Source organism: Podarcis muralis, chromosome 10 (assembly GCF_964188315.1).
Source record: "Podarcis muralis chromosome 10, rPodMur119.hap1.1, whole genome shotgun sequence".
Taxonomy (NCBI): Eukaryota; Metazoa; Chordata; class Lepidosauria; order Squamata; family Lacertidae; genus Podarcis; species Podarcis muralis.
In genome coordinates this window covers 24,921,766-24,935,968 of record NC_135664.1, presented here as the reverse complement: position 1 = coordinate 24,935,968, position 14,203 = coordinate 24,921,766, and the positions used below count along the sequence as shown (strand labels likewise).

The 14,203-nt window shown below is 41.8% G+C and overlaps 1 protein-coding gene across 2 annotated transcripts in view; it reads left to right on the top strand.

Annotated features, from left to right (window-relative positions):
* Positions 1-13,485, top strand: part of LOC114605530 (uncharacterized) — a 30,796-nt gene extending 17,311 nt beyond the window's left edge. Inside the window, exons 6-11 of one of the 2 annotated variants that reach the window (XM_028746896.2) lie at positions 713-895; positions 2,314-2,396; positions 4,360-4,436; positions 7,704-7,841; positions 9,542-9,574; positions 12,069-13,485. In XM_028746896.2, coding sequence (XP_028602729.2) covers positions 713-895; positions 2,314-2,396; positions 4,360-4,436; positions 7,704-7,841; positions 9,542-9,574; positions 12,069-12,133 — 579 coding nt within the window. In that variant the 3' untranslated portion in view covers positions 12,134-13,485. The remainder of the gene's footprint in view (positions 1-712; positions 896-2,313; positions 2,397-4,359; positions 4,437-7,703; positions 7,842-9,541; positions 9,575-12,068) is intronic. The other variant, XM_077934637.1, reaches the window with a different exon arrangement.
* Positions 13,486-14,203: the final 718 nt, after the last annotated feature.

The window sequence follows — 14,203 nt, the reverse complement described above, 5'->3', positions numbered from 1 at the left end:
AGTGGCAGAGGCTCTTCTCTGTTTCCTCCTCTATTTGGAGGTGAGGAATGTAGAGAAGCATAGAGGACCATTTCTGTGGCCATGGGATGCCTGGAGAACATCTTCTCTAGGTATGTCTTCCTACTGTGATGGGTGCTGGTAGAAGGAAGGCTGCTGTTCTCTTGTGCCTTTCATTGAAGTGTTCCTTTAAAGACCAGTTCAGCTGTTTTCTCTGTTTATTTCTTATCTTAATCATTGTGTGATTTGTGTTTGTAGAACTTATATATAAATAATTGCTTTATTGTAAGCTGTTTCGAACTGTACAGTTTGGAGTAATGCTGCCCTTGTAGCCTGTCTGTGATCTACGCAGTTCTCTTAGCCATTTCATCTTTGTGGGAGGCCTGTGAAGTAAGTTAGGAGCTGAAAAGTAGTGACTTCTGGTGAGGGGCAGTAGTAATATGCTGAAGATCCCAGGTTGAATCCCAGGTAGAGCTGGGCATTCCCCTGAAAACCTAGATAGCTGCTGCCACTCAATACTGAGCTAGACAGCTAGACAGACCAATGATCTGACTGATTATAAGACAGTTTCCTGTGTTGACTTTCCTAAGGTGAGCTCCATCCCTGAGTGGGGATTTGAACCTGGTAGTTTAAGCTTCCTGTGGATTTAAGCTGTGATTTAGACAAAATACCTTTTTTCCAGTTTTTGCTGACTGCTATACTTTTTATTTCCTAGGATGTGTACTGTATCAGAGCTCTTGCATGGAGCTCAGCAAAAGAAAAAATGAGAGCCCTTACTGATTTGAACTTTAGTTTCAAGCTGAATTCATCTCATATTTGCACTATGATCTTAAGGGGAGCTATTTTAAACTCCCTTGGGAAACTGCCTCCTCCAAAGAAAAATAAAGATCACGAAAAGGTAAATGGCATTGTCCTGGAACTTATGGTTTTCATTGGTTTGCCTCATAATTGCCTCCGAAGGGGCTACCAGATTTTATCCAATTCTGAAAAAAGGTCTAGCACAAAAAAAAACCACACCACTGGACCTATTCGTATGTAATTTGACAGACTTTAGCTACTTGCTAGGGGCTATTCAGCTATAGATCTCACTCATTACAGTCAAAGCTGAGGAAGTTATAGTCATATTAAAATAATAATGATAATATTTATATTAGTGAATTGGAGGGCCACAAAGCTTTGTTTTTCTGAACTGGGATTTGTTTTGTGACCCTGAGCCAAATTGGAGACTCAAAAATTGGTTTCTACTGTCTCAGGCTGTTTTTTTTCCAGAATGTTGAGTGGGAGTTGGAACCAAATCTCATGCTCGGCGCACACCTCTTGTTTCCATCCCTATCAATTTCATGTTCTTCACCACACAGCTCCGCATTGAGGGTGAAGAAACAAGCACTGTTTGTGATTATGTATGATGACCGTGATATGGCAGGCTAATCACCTATGTGACTAGTAAGGCTATAGCCAGCAGTAGCAATTTAATACATTCAGGTTTTCATGTGATAACTGTATTTATTGTGGATAGAATGTTATGTAGCCTGGTTCTGTTTCCTTGTCAGATATTGAAAATCTTTTCTCTCTGTGTGTAATATTAATAAGACAGTGGCTGTGAAATCTGTGCATTACTGGAACCCACTCATGTTTCTTTTCAGGATTTCAGTGGTTCACGCAATCATTAAAGAAGCCATCTCTTGACTTCTACACATATGATTACATTTCTAGTGTTTCTGTTCTGATTAACTCTGAAATTCTTAAGGAAGTGTGACAACACCCACCCACTTGCATGCTTTTTAATTAGGTCTGTTGTTATCCTCTGACATAGGAAAGTCGAATGCAGACTTTTCCCCACGATGACATGATTTGAACAGCATTTTATATTCTTTACAAAAGCATTGTCCTCTATATCTAGCGCTACAATAGATACATCCCCACTTTTAAATGACTCTATACGTATATATGTTACATCCTTGAAGGAAAGCCTCCATTGTGTTTGCCCAACTGCCCATCTGTAGAATGGCTAGTAGCGCTGGCATTGCAATACTAAGAAAGGACCAAATCAACTGCTATAGGCACAGCCTAAAATAGTCTTTCCACTTATTTCCATCCCTGACAATGAAAACAAAAACCAAGATCCTCTACTCCAGTGTCAAATTCTGAGTTATCCAGATTCCAAATAAATAAGTCAATTTATAGCACTGCACCTTTTAGAAATCCTATACGTGCTCTTAATCAACCCTTATATTCCAATGTCTAGTAGTACTGATTTTTCAGAACACACCGGTACCTGTCTCTGAAGATTATTTAATTGTTTTTGTTTCCCAATAGGCATCTGATATTTCCTGGGAAAGCAGGAATTTCTTTGATGTGGAAGATTTTTATAGTCCAAAAATTCCTTCATTCTATGATAAGTGAGTAGGAATGCAAGCAGCTGCTGCATGCAGTATAAAATTGCATGATAGCAAATGCAAACTATTGGAGGGGACGCTGTGCTTTTGAAAAGGGCTTGAACTAGTAATCTCTTTGCACTTATTCCATTTCAGTTTGTATCTTCCACTGTAGTTGCAGCAGCACTATACTTCACAGAGAAGCTGGATTTCTCCTTCAGGGCAATTAAAAACAACAACAACCACCAGGAAAAGCCATTTGGGGAATGGGTGACTTGAAGTGTTGCTGGGATATATTTAACCATTCTCCATTCCAAATCCCTTTCCGGGCAGCTTTCATCTCCACTGACATGGCATTTTCAAATAACTTGGGAGATAATTTGGAGTGAGGAAATAACAACAGGTTCCCAATTGCCCTCTCCTGAAGTGGCTTTTCTTGCTATACACAAAGGATGATTGGTGTGTGTTTGGGTATTAAGAACAGTTCCCGGATTTCACAACATACTCATGTGAAGTGCATTAAGTGTGTGCATCCACAGTGATATAGGGTCAGAATGAATCAACTGCAGAATCATTCCTTCACTACCAGAAATGCACAGAATGAATGTACTCTTAAATAACATATACAATTGATTAAAGGTAAAGGTAAAGGGACAATTAAGTCCAGTCGTGAACAGCTCTGAGGTTTCAGTGCGCATCTTGCTTTACTGGCCAAGGGAGCTGACATTTGTCCGCAAACAGATTTTCCGGGTCATGTGGCCAGCATGACTAAGCTGCTTCTGGCGAAACCAGAGCAGCGCACGGAAACGCCGTTTACCTTCCCGCCAGAGTGGTACCTATTTATCTACTTGCACTTTGACGTGCTTTCGAACTGCTAGGTGGGCAGGAGCTGGGAGTGAGTGATGGGAGCTCACTCCGTTGCGGGGATTCAAACCGCGACCTTCCGATCAACAAGCCCTAGGCTCAGTGGTTTAGACCAGTGTTTCCCAACCTTGTGCCTCCAGCTGTTTTTGGACTACAATTCCCATCATCCCTTGCCACTGGTCTTGCTAGTCAGGGATGATGGGAGTTGTAGTTCAAAAACAGCTGGAGGCACAAGGTTGGGAAACACTGGTTAGACCACAGTGCCACCTGTGTTCTTAGGGAATAAATAATACACAGACACATCATCATCATCATCATTTATTAACATGTAATTTGGATTTTTAAAATTCCTGCTATAATATTCTTTTTTCTTTTTTAAAAAAAGCATGTTTGAAAATTAAATCTGACCTTTTATATATAACCTTCATAAAAATGAATGAATAGCCGTCTTTTGAAATGCTGTTTTCAAGAAAGAATTGTGGGGCACATCACCACAGGTGTTATCCTCCAATCTATCTTATTGACATTTGAATCCTATTTGATGCCCGGAAATTAACTGATCGCTGCAATTTGCTCAGTTAGTACTCCAGTTATCAAACAATGTGGTTACCTTAAGCAATTAGCGTGCACTTCATTTTAGGAAATATTTAAATAAGTAACTAGATCTTTAAATAATTTGATTAATGATTTCAGATTCCTTTCTTGATGATTTAAATCAATCCATCCTAGACATACCTTGATTTTTTTCTAAAAAAAAATCTGCATCTGGGCAGAAAGGCTTCTAAAATTATATATTAGCAGAGCGATCTTAGACATGTCTATTCAGAAGTAAGTCTGAAGGAGCTCAATGGGACTTTACTCCCAGGTAAATCAGGCACAGGATTACAGCATGAGGGAAGTATACTCATGCATGAAACCTCAGAGAGCTTCATTCAGCCATTGTAGACTGTATTAATCCCGGCCAGCCAATGGCCTGTCTCAGTATAAAGCAGTTTCCTTTGTTCTTACATTTTGTGATGTTGAATAAACCATGAAATGAAGGTAATAGTGCATAAATATATTACAATGCATAAATGTTAATAAAACCAAGTTCCTTATCTTCTGATGATTTTTTTATTTATAGATACCTCTGGTCTCTAAATGTTTTTCATACCGTGACTGAAATAGACCTGTTTGATGGAGCTAGATTCCTCTCCAACTGTAAGAGCCAGTAAATGTACTTGAAATGATTATGCTACAAATGCCTGCTTTGCCTTGCCTTTCAGTTGGATTCCTTGAAAATGTCCTTTGGTTATAGAAACCTACAGGAGCACCTCCCTCAGTGGGGTGACCCTCAGCTATGTCCTCCTGGCAGCAGTGTCACTGCTACTTTACTAAGAGGGAGAGGGCAAGGCCATGGCTGCATGGCTGCTCTGGTGGAGACGCCAGAGTAGCTCCACTGGTGCGTCAAGGATCCCCAACCTCACCTGCCACCTTTCCCCTCCCCTTCCATGTACGTAGCAGTGATGCTTCTGCCGGGAGGCTGTTGTTGCCTGTAGGCTTAGATATATTAGGAAACTCATCTAACAACCCGCAGACGCAGATCCATTGACGTTAATGGACACAGCTCATTTAGGTTCATTAATTTCCATGGACTTAGTTGCATACGAGCCCATTTCACCATATCAGGCATAGGCAAACTGCGGCCCTCCAGATGTTTGGGACTACAATTCCCATCATCCCTAGCTAACAGGACCAGTGGTCAGGGATGATGGGAATTGTAGTCCCAAACATCTGGAGGGCCGGAGTTTGCCTGTGCCTGCACTATATTGTCCAGCACAAAACACAGCCTCTTGTTCAGCTGCCACCATTTTTCCTGCATGATGGAATGCTCTCTGAAGTGCTGGTGCAAGATGCCTGAAGCAGAACCCCAATGTCACCCTGCTAGGGCCAATAGGTTAAAAGCCTTGCAGCACCATTCAGGCTCCCAGTTCCTGCCTTCATCTTCTCTGGTGCTGCCTGAAAGCTGCTCTGTCCTGCTGCGTGGCAGGAATCTGGTTGTCTGGAATCGTTGCAAGTAGATTGCTCAGGATACTTAATCTTTTTTTGTTTACCCCATACATCAGAACTCTAGATTACAGTAACTTAAACTTTTTAAAGTTTTGGTTCTCCCCCCCCAAAAAAAAAGGCAGATGGTGACAGGCTGCTGATTTGTAAAGTGTCTTCACCCTTAGATCAGTCGGTAGAGCATGAGATTCTTAATCTCCATGTTGTGGGTTCAAGCTCTACGTTGGGTGAAAGATTTCTGCATTGTAGGGAATTGGACTAGGACGGTGATCATTGTCACCCCTTACACTCTACAATTCTATGATTCTATGTGACCATAAATTCAGCAGCAGCAGCAGCAGCAGCACCAACAACAACTGTAGACTAAGATACATTAACTAAACAATACTTTATGGGAATTTCATTGTTAACTTATTCCTTGAGCAGAGACGAGTGGAGAATCCATTCGGTGCTTATTAGCATGGCTGGAGAGCCTGTCTGCTTTGCATTGTTCTAAGGAATGCTTCTTTCCTCTCCAGTTGTCATTCTGCAGAAAATTCCAAGTAAAACGGCACTTTCCCCCATGCTCCCCCTCCCCAGAACACTTCCTGCCCTTGGGCTATAAACCTACAGAATCCTCTCACATCTGGCTTTCACCTGCAAAGAGTTGTGGGTCTATTTTTGTATTTCTCTGTGTGGTATTTAAGAAGCCTGTCAAATACCTGCCTCCTTTGCCTACCAAGCTTTCAGAAAATCTTGCACAAAGGTCCCGTTCAAGAAAATGCACTCAAGGGCCAAGCTACTCAGTTAAGAGTCTTGCGTAGTGTGTCTGTTATTCAACACAGTGTTTTCATGGCACTGATTCTCGAACAGTGGAGGTGGGCCTCAGTGCCACAACCTGTCCTGTCTCTCATCATTTGCCTGCACTGTCATCTGGCCTTGCTGTAGCCTTTCGATTGTGCTGTCAGCAGAAGGTCCTTGCATTCTGAGCAGGAGTGGCTGGGAGACAGATGTTTGGTGGGTGGAGGGAGGGAGGGAGGAAGGAAGGTCACCCTCTTCTGAGGGGAAAGGGCCAAAAGAGATGTTGAAGGGAATTGGAAAGCAAAATGAAGGGTTGAAATTTTATTATTAATAATAATTAAACTGGGAGTAGAAAAGAAGGGGGTGAGAGGGAAAAGAGGTTGCAGGAAAAGTGAATGTAGAATGACCAGGAAACAGGGATGAAAGAAACTGGGAGTTTGGAGGGGAGAAAAAGGTACAAGCCAGTGTGGCGTAATGGTTAGAGTGTTGGACTAGGACTTGGGAGAGCAGGGTTCAAATCCCCACACAGCTGTGAAGCTCACTGGGTGACCTTGGGCCAGTCGACATTTCTTCACCTCACAGGGATGTTGTGAGGATGAAATGGGGAGGAGGAGAACCATGTACACCACCTTGAGCTCCCTGGAAGATAAAGTTGGCATATAAATGTGATAGATAGATAGATAGATAGATAGATAGATAGATAGATAGATAGATAAAAATGTGATAAATATAAATAAATACAAGCTGATTGTGAAAATAGGATTGGAGAAGAAATTACAGGAGATGAGTAAAAATACTTTGAGAGTCATGCTTGGGTTGGAAGGAAAATATTTAAAAGCATATCTAGAGTCTCTAGATCAGTAAATTTTAGCTTCCGGAAAGCTGAGCAGTGCAAGTCCCCGCCACAAGGAAAACACCATGGCAAAGAATGCAGTGATAGCAACAGAACATGATGTCTGCTGCCTTTATCTGCCACCATTTTGTGGCAGGCTCTGCCACTGCACCACCATTTTGTGACCAGTGAGCCTCAGTAATTTTCAACCCATCTCAAGCAGATCCTAGGGGAAGAAAATTTTAAAGCAGGTTTTATGGGAAAGATGAACCCTAATGCCAGTTTTTCATTTTGTTGTTCCTGAGTGCTCCCCATGTTTTACTGGAAAGGTTGTTTTCGGTGCTGTGCAAGCAGCATTCCACTTGAGCAACAGGACTTCTTCTTCCTTCATGCCCCTGAAATTGCTCTCGAGGGTCCTCCAGCCTTCATCAGCAGATTTGGAGGGTGTGGGACTGCAGGCAAAAGGAAGGAGAAGTTCCACTGCATAAGAAGAAATCTGTTGGACAAGTGGAACAGAAGTGTTGGATACAACACACGACTTTGCTACGTGTGCCTTAAATTGGGTTTTATTACGTAGAAAAATATGCCTCCTCAAGTCAGCAGAATTCTTAAAGCGACTGCTATTCTAGCAGTGAAGGCTGTACATATGATACTTGTTTACTTACATTCTGATTTCTGTTCTGCCTTGGCTAAATATTTCATGGCTGTTTTTGTTTTAGAGTTTGTTTTAATCCTTTAATTCAGAAAAACTTTTTCTTATAAATATATATATATGTTGCATAACATAATTTCTCATGTTTTTGAATTAGCCATTAGCAAAAACAAAGAACAAAACCTGCAGAGACCATTTAAATGTGGCTCTCTGACAACGTATTCCGACAACATTTCCTTATTAAGGCGAAAGATGTACTCACGGCAAAGCATGGCATCAGTCACAGGAATTAATGGTAATAATTAAATAGATACTTAAAAGATAAAGGTAAAGGTAAAGGTACCCCTGCCCGTACGGGCCAGTCTTGACAGACTCTGGGGTTGTGCGCCCATCTCACTCAAGAGGCCGGGGGCCAGCGCTGTCCGGAGACACTTCCGGGTCACGTGGCCAGTGTGACATCGCTGCTCTGGCGAGCCAAAGCCGCACATGGAAACGCCGTTTACCTTCCCGCCAGTAAGCGGTCCCTATTTATCTACTTGCACCCGGGGGTGCTTTCGAACTGCTAGGTTGGCAGGCGCTGGGACCGAACAACAGGAGCGCACCCCGCCGCGGGGATTCGAACCGCTGACCTTTCGATCGGCAAGTCCTAGGCGCTGAGGCTTTTACCCACAGCGCCACCCGCGTCCCTTACTTAAAAGATACTTAAACATAAAAAATAATAGGACGCTTTCTTGCTTCAAGCTTGGAAATGTAGTTATGATTGTTAAGGTGCTTGCATTTGCACAGACTGAATCTTGCACACACAAACATATGCATGGACCTAGGGATGTCTGAGTATTTTGATGAAAACAGGAGTAGAAATTGCTGGTGTTTGCTTATCAATCCAGTGAATATAATTGCTATTCACTGTTATTGCTTTGAGTCCAGGATTGATATGTAATTGATTAGGTCCCCCCCCCCTCATTTGCATCAAAATGAATGGGGTGGAATAAGGCAATGGCCACATAATTCACATTATTGATTTTGTAAACGGTGTAAATTATATAATTTTATCACAGCAGGCAGCAAGACAGTGTTTTGGGTGGAGGATAAACTGGGGCAGAACAGAATAGCTCAGTTGGTTTAGAGCAGGCTTCCTCAACCTCGCCCCTCCAGATGTTTTTGGCCTACAACTCTCATGATCCCTAGCTAGCAGGACCAGTGGTCAAGGATGATGGGAATTGTAGTCTTAAAACATCTGGAGGGCCAAGGTTGAGGAAGCCTGGTTTAGAGTGTGGCATTCATAACGCCAAGGCTGCAGGTTCGATCCCTGTAAGGGCAGCTGCATACTCCCTTCCAACTCATATGATTCTGTGCTCAAGAAACAGTGTTCATATTCCCCCTTCCACCCTTATAAACAGCCCTTCTGCTATGTGAGGGTGATTCGAGGAAGTTGAAGAATAGGAATAAAGTCCTTAAAACAATATAGGTAAAGGTAAAGGTACCCCCTGACCATAAGGTCCAGTCACAGATGACTCTGGGGTTGCGGCGCTCATCTCGCTTTACAGGCCAAGGGAGCCGGCGTACAGCTTCTAGGTCATGTGGCCAGCATGACTAAGCCGCTTCTGGCGAACCAGAGCAGTGCACGGAAACGCCGTTAACCTTCCCGCCAGAGCGGTACCTATTTATCTACTTGCACTTTGACGTGCTTTCGAACTGCTAGCTTGGCAGGAGCAGGGACCGAGCAACGGGAGCTCACCCTGTCGCAGGGATTCGAACTGCCGACCTTCTGATTGTCAAGCCCTAGGCTCCGTATATTAAAACCTGTGAAAAGAGAAGTCCGCAGTAATTTCCTTAAATAGTCACAAAATCAACCAAATACTACACTGCAGATTTATAAAACACATTGATAATATTATATTTGCTGTTAGGTGTGTGCAGTTGCTTTTTAAATACATCCTAACATTTGTTTTTCTATATTATTATTATGCTTGAATACTGGATTGGTGCTCTCAGGGAAGAATCGCTCCAGTTTATCATCAGCATCTGGTAATCATTTTATTTTTTTCATATTGTTAGAATTTGTACCAGAATTGTTTTTATATAAACACTTTCGAAATATTAAAGTGCTCACCAAGCCCTGGAAGCTTCAACAGAAGCTTCAGAAAGAAAACTTGAAAACATGATCTACTTTGTATATTATAATACAGGCAATGTAATCCATCTTATCCCCTGGCAGGAATCTATGTTCCAAGCAGCTGGAGCCACATACATTTAAAGCCATATTGGCTTGTGAGTTGTGTGGTTTCCCCTGCTGCCATACTCTACCTTTCTCTTAGATCAGTCTGTAGTTATATAATCAACCTGCCACAAAATAAATCAACCGGCTTCTGCAGACTGGTGGTATAAAATATTGCAGGATATCAGGCAGGAAGTTGATTAGAAATGAAGCTGTGTAAAAGCCCACAGCCTTTGCAGGTGCAAACAGTATTTAAAGTAGAATCGCATGTGACTTCCCCGATAGCAGCACAAGCACAAATCATCAGGAATGCACAATAAAAAGGATGTCTGCAGAGTCCCGAAGACTACACTGGATTTATACAATGCCTTTTCAGGGGGAAAATACTTCTTGTTATATTTACTATTGCTCTCCTAATAAATTTTATCATTCCCCCCCCTTTTTTTTTAAACTGTGCCTGACTACTGAATTGGTGTTCTCAGTGAAGAAAGACTCACATTTGCCAGCTACACAGGAATCTGGCAATTAGTTTTTCTTACCGCGATTATTGTTTTCCATCTCAAAAAGGTTGCATTTGAAGGCCTTAAAATGTTCAACAGAAGCTGCAGAAAGGAAACCTGAGAATATGATGCACTTTGTACATTGCGGGGAACGCAGTGCAACCTCAGCACGTGGCAGGAATCCTTTTGCCAAGCAACTGAACCATCTCTTCCCACTCCCCAATGCGGCATGCCTGCCATTAGCCAGAATACTACCTGTGAGATGCAGTGCCATATGGTCAGCAATTCTTGGAAACTTGAAACCCCCTCCTGTCTTCTGAGCTTCTCTAGGCCCTGGCCATTTCAATGAATAAGGCAGCTTAGTTTTCTATGGTTTACTGGGCTTGGATTTTTCCTCAGAAGGAATACCTAGAGACAGGTAACTCTCAAGTCCACCACCATACAGAGGCTGCAGTCGCACCCTGCATTGGTAGCGCAGAAAAATAAATCCTACAGAACTAGATAAACTCCACCTTCACCTAGCGATAAGGAATGACACAAGGCTGATGTTTGCTGAGCACCCTTGGGTCAAGATTAGATGCACTCTTGGCCCCAGAATCCTAATCTGCCTGGGAGTATTTCTCATAGTGCACAAGTATGACTTCCTAGAAGCATGAACAGTAGAGCGGCTACGGAGTGTCTTGCCTAGATTATTATGCCCAGGCTCACTGGCTCCCCAGCAATGGAATAGGAGCCCTTTCTCTGCATTGAGCAGCTTCCTTGGGCCAGTAACCTTCACCAGTAACCTTCCATAGGATAGTCAGGAGGTCCACCCTCCACCTTCATGTGACATTCAAAGATCATTAAGTTTGCTTCTTAAGAATCCTGCAATGGATCATGCAATGAGTATTACAAAGCTTTTTCCTCCCACCATGTTCTAGAGATACTCCTTTCAATGCCTTTGTTCTCTATTCTGCAACCCTATTGACTGACAACTTAAAGTCGGACTTACCATGATTTAGGTATGGGGGAGAAATTCAATTTAGTTTGCATTTAAAGGTGAACCTGCATAGTTTGCACTTTCCCAAGCAATATGCAAACTGAAACATTTCCTTAAAAACCCTTTCTGAATTTTGCAGGGCCAAATAAGGTGTATCCCCTATCTGTTTTAAGTCTTATGCATTCAGTTTATCTGTATGTTTTATCTTATGCTGGTTTGTGACAGAAATAAAATTTGATACTGTGTATGAAAATGCATATACTAGGGTCAAGTTTGCATTGAAACACATCTGTAAGTGCAAATAACCTACAAAAACACATTATAGTAAGGAAATTGTTTTAGAAAAAGCATGTGTATTAGGCAAAATTGCATACAGAAGTTTGTATAAAGAGAAATTCACACTGTTGATGAATTTTCATGAGGATTTGTAAAAACAACAACAACAACAACCCAAAATTGTTGTGGAGAACTGAACTTGAGATTGAAAAATGAGAAACAGATAAACTTGACAGATTCACCATGGTTACTGTGAAGTACTCTTCTAGTAAGCAAGGAGTGAATCAGACTAGCTCACACACACAATAGGGGAACAACCAGATCATTGAGAGTGGTTTGCATGTTTCCGCTGCACAATTTACTGTGGCAGTTTCTTAGTTAATGACGCTGCTGTAGTCTAACTTTCCCTAAACGATGGCTTTTTGTTTGTAAGAGATATTATATGAATTAGGCTGGAGTCCACTTGAAAATTGGTGATGGTTAGACGAATGCAAAAATACAGACGAGAGAATGCTGACTACAGTAACCCCTCCAATCCCTTTTCCGTAGGCAGTGAAAATGTAAAGAAAACTGTGGCAAAAAGATCAAGTTCATTTACAGGCTGGAATGCATGAAGAAGAAATCAGCTTTCAGCAGGATCATGGTAGCCTGGTACATGGCAAGGTGTTGAGTGATGTTTTTGACACTGGAGCTTAAAATATGCTATATTTTAAAACTGGCATTCTTTAAAATGTATTCCGTTCCTTAGTAAAGGGCTTTATTAATATATGCATATATTGAGTGTGTTTGTATTGTACCTCCTTGGTGACGCTCTCAGGATCCTCAGTTGTTTGTGGGTGGCCTGCCAAAACCTACACCGGCCCCAAATCTATTTGCATTGTGCATTTACACTGTTATGAGGAATGAGGTATGATTCATCTTCAAGTCATAAAGATAAAACACAGCTTGGTATTTATAACTGGAGAGGGCCCATAAGATTTTTCAAAATAAACGTGAGTGACTTGAACTTGCCCATTGACCACATTATGCAGTGCTAGAACATTACTCATTTATATCAATTCAGAGCACCGTGCATAAAATTGTTTCTGAACAGGAAGGGAAATACCTGTACTCTTAGTGTTACCACGCACACCTCACTTTTTGTCCCCTTGCCGTGCCCAAAAGGCATCTAACAAAAGTTTCAAAACAATATTCTGTCTAAATAGCATAACATGAAAGCAAGTGGAGCAAAGTTTTCTCAGGCTTGGAAACTTTCTGGGCTGGGTTATTATGCCTATGAGCATAATAACTGTTTCTCGGTCTTTCTGTTTATTACCAAGAATAGTAGTGTAGTTCTAGTCTTGAATACACCTCTGGGATTTTGCTAATGTGAGTATGCCTTGCTCTGCTTTAGCCAAGGTGATTGAATCATGCCATAAATTTCGCATGAACATCTAGGTTTTTTTCCTACATTCCTTGGTATTCCTAGTTAAAGTACAAACATGTACATAAAATCTAAAAGAGCAAATCCAATAAAACTTTTTGATGCTGCTTTGGAGTATACCAATACTGTTTTACCTCTCTTTATTACTGAAAGGATTTATTTGTTTATTTATTTGCCAGCTGGTGTGTAGCACGCTTAGGATTTTGTGCAGTGCTCTTTCACAGTGCAATGACAACTTCATATTGAAGTCAGAAATTCATAGAGGCATAAACACAGCTGCTGATACCCATAAAACAACTTGTTTACAGGGGGAGGCATAATCAGTACTATCAAGTGTTTTGTCAATTACATTAAAAACAGAAACAGAAAACAATATGTATTTGACAGGAGACCATTTTAAGACATTATATTTGCATAATGCACACCTTTTTACGTTGTGCGAAGCAACGAGACACAGAAAGAATGGTATCCATTATTCATGAACTGAAATAAAGCATCGCATGGAAACGCAGGGCTGAGACTCTTCTGATATTTGCAGGCTTGTTTCTTTCTTGCTTGGGAAATTAGGGGCAATTATTGTTGTTTTGCTGTTTAACTACATCTTGTTCCTTGAATGGATGACATCCCTTTCATACGGTCTCCTCGTTAGCGCAGATCAGCACCAATGCTTTTGACATCTCACGATGACATCTCAGGGAAGACATGCTCCTGGCAGATCCGCTCAGCCAACGAGCTGCTTTAAGCAATAGCCGTTTGGATTGGCGACAATCCGTGAGGCTTCCAAAGCAATAACAGGCCTGCTCAGTAGAAGAGCTTCTGATTTGCTTGCAGAAGGTCCCAGGTTCAATCCTTGGCGTCTTCAGGTAGGACCAGGAGAGAGCCCTGCCTGTCCGTGTGGACAGTACAAAACTGTTCATGAACCAGTGGTCTGACTCAGTCTAAGGCAGCTCACCATGTTCATGTTTTTTCTCTAACTATTGTGCCCCACTGTGACCTGTTCAGACATGAACAAGGCTGCAGTCATACAGACATTTGGTTTGGGAGTAACCCTCAACAATAGGACTTACTTATATGTGAACGTACATAAGATTGGGCTGTAAAAGGTCATTTGAACGTGAATGGGGATAATTTAGTAGTTAATGCCCATGTAAACTACTCAGGTGTCCCAGTGCAAGTGCAGCAGTGCTTTTTCAGGCATTGGGCATGCCTGTGTGTATTACAAAGCTTCACTGACTGTGAAAGGGATTAAATCCGTCCACTA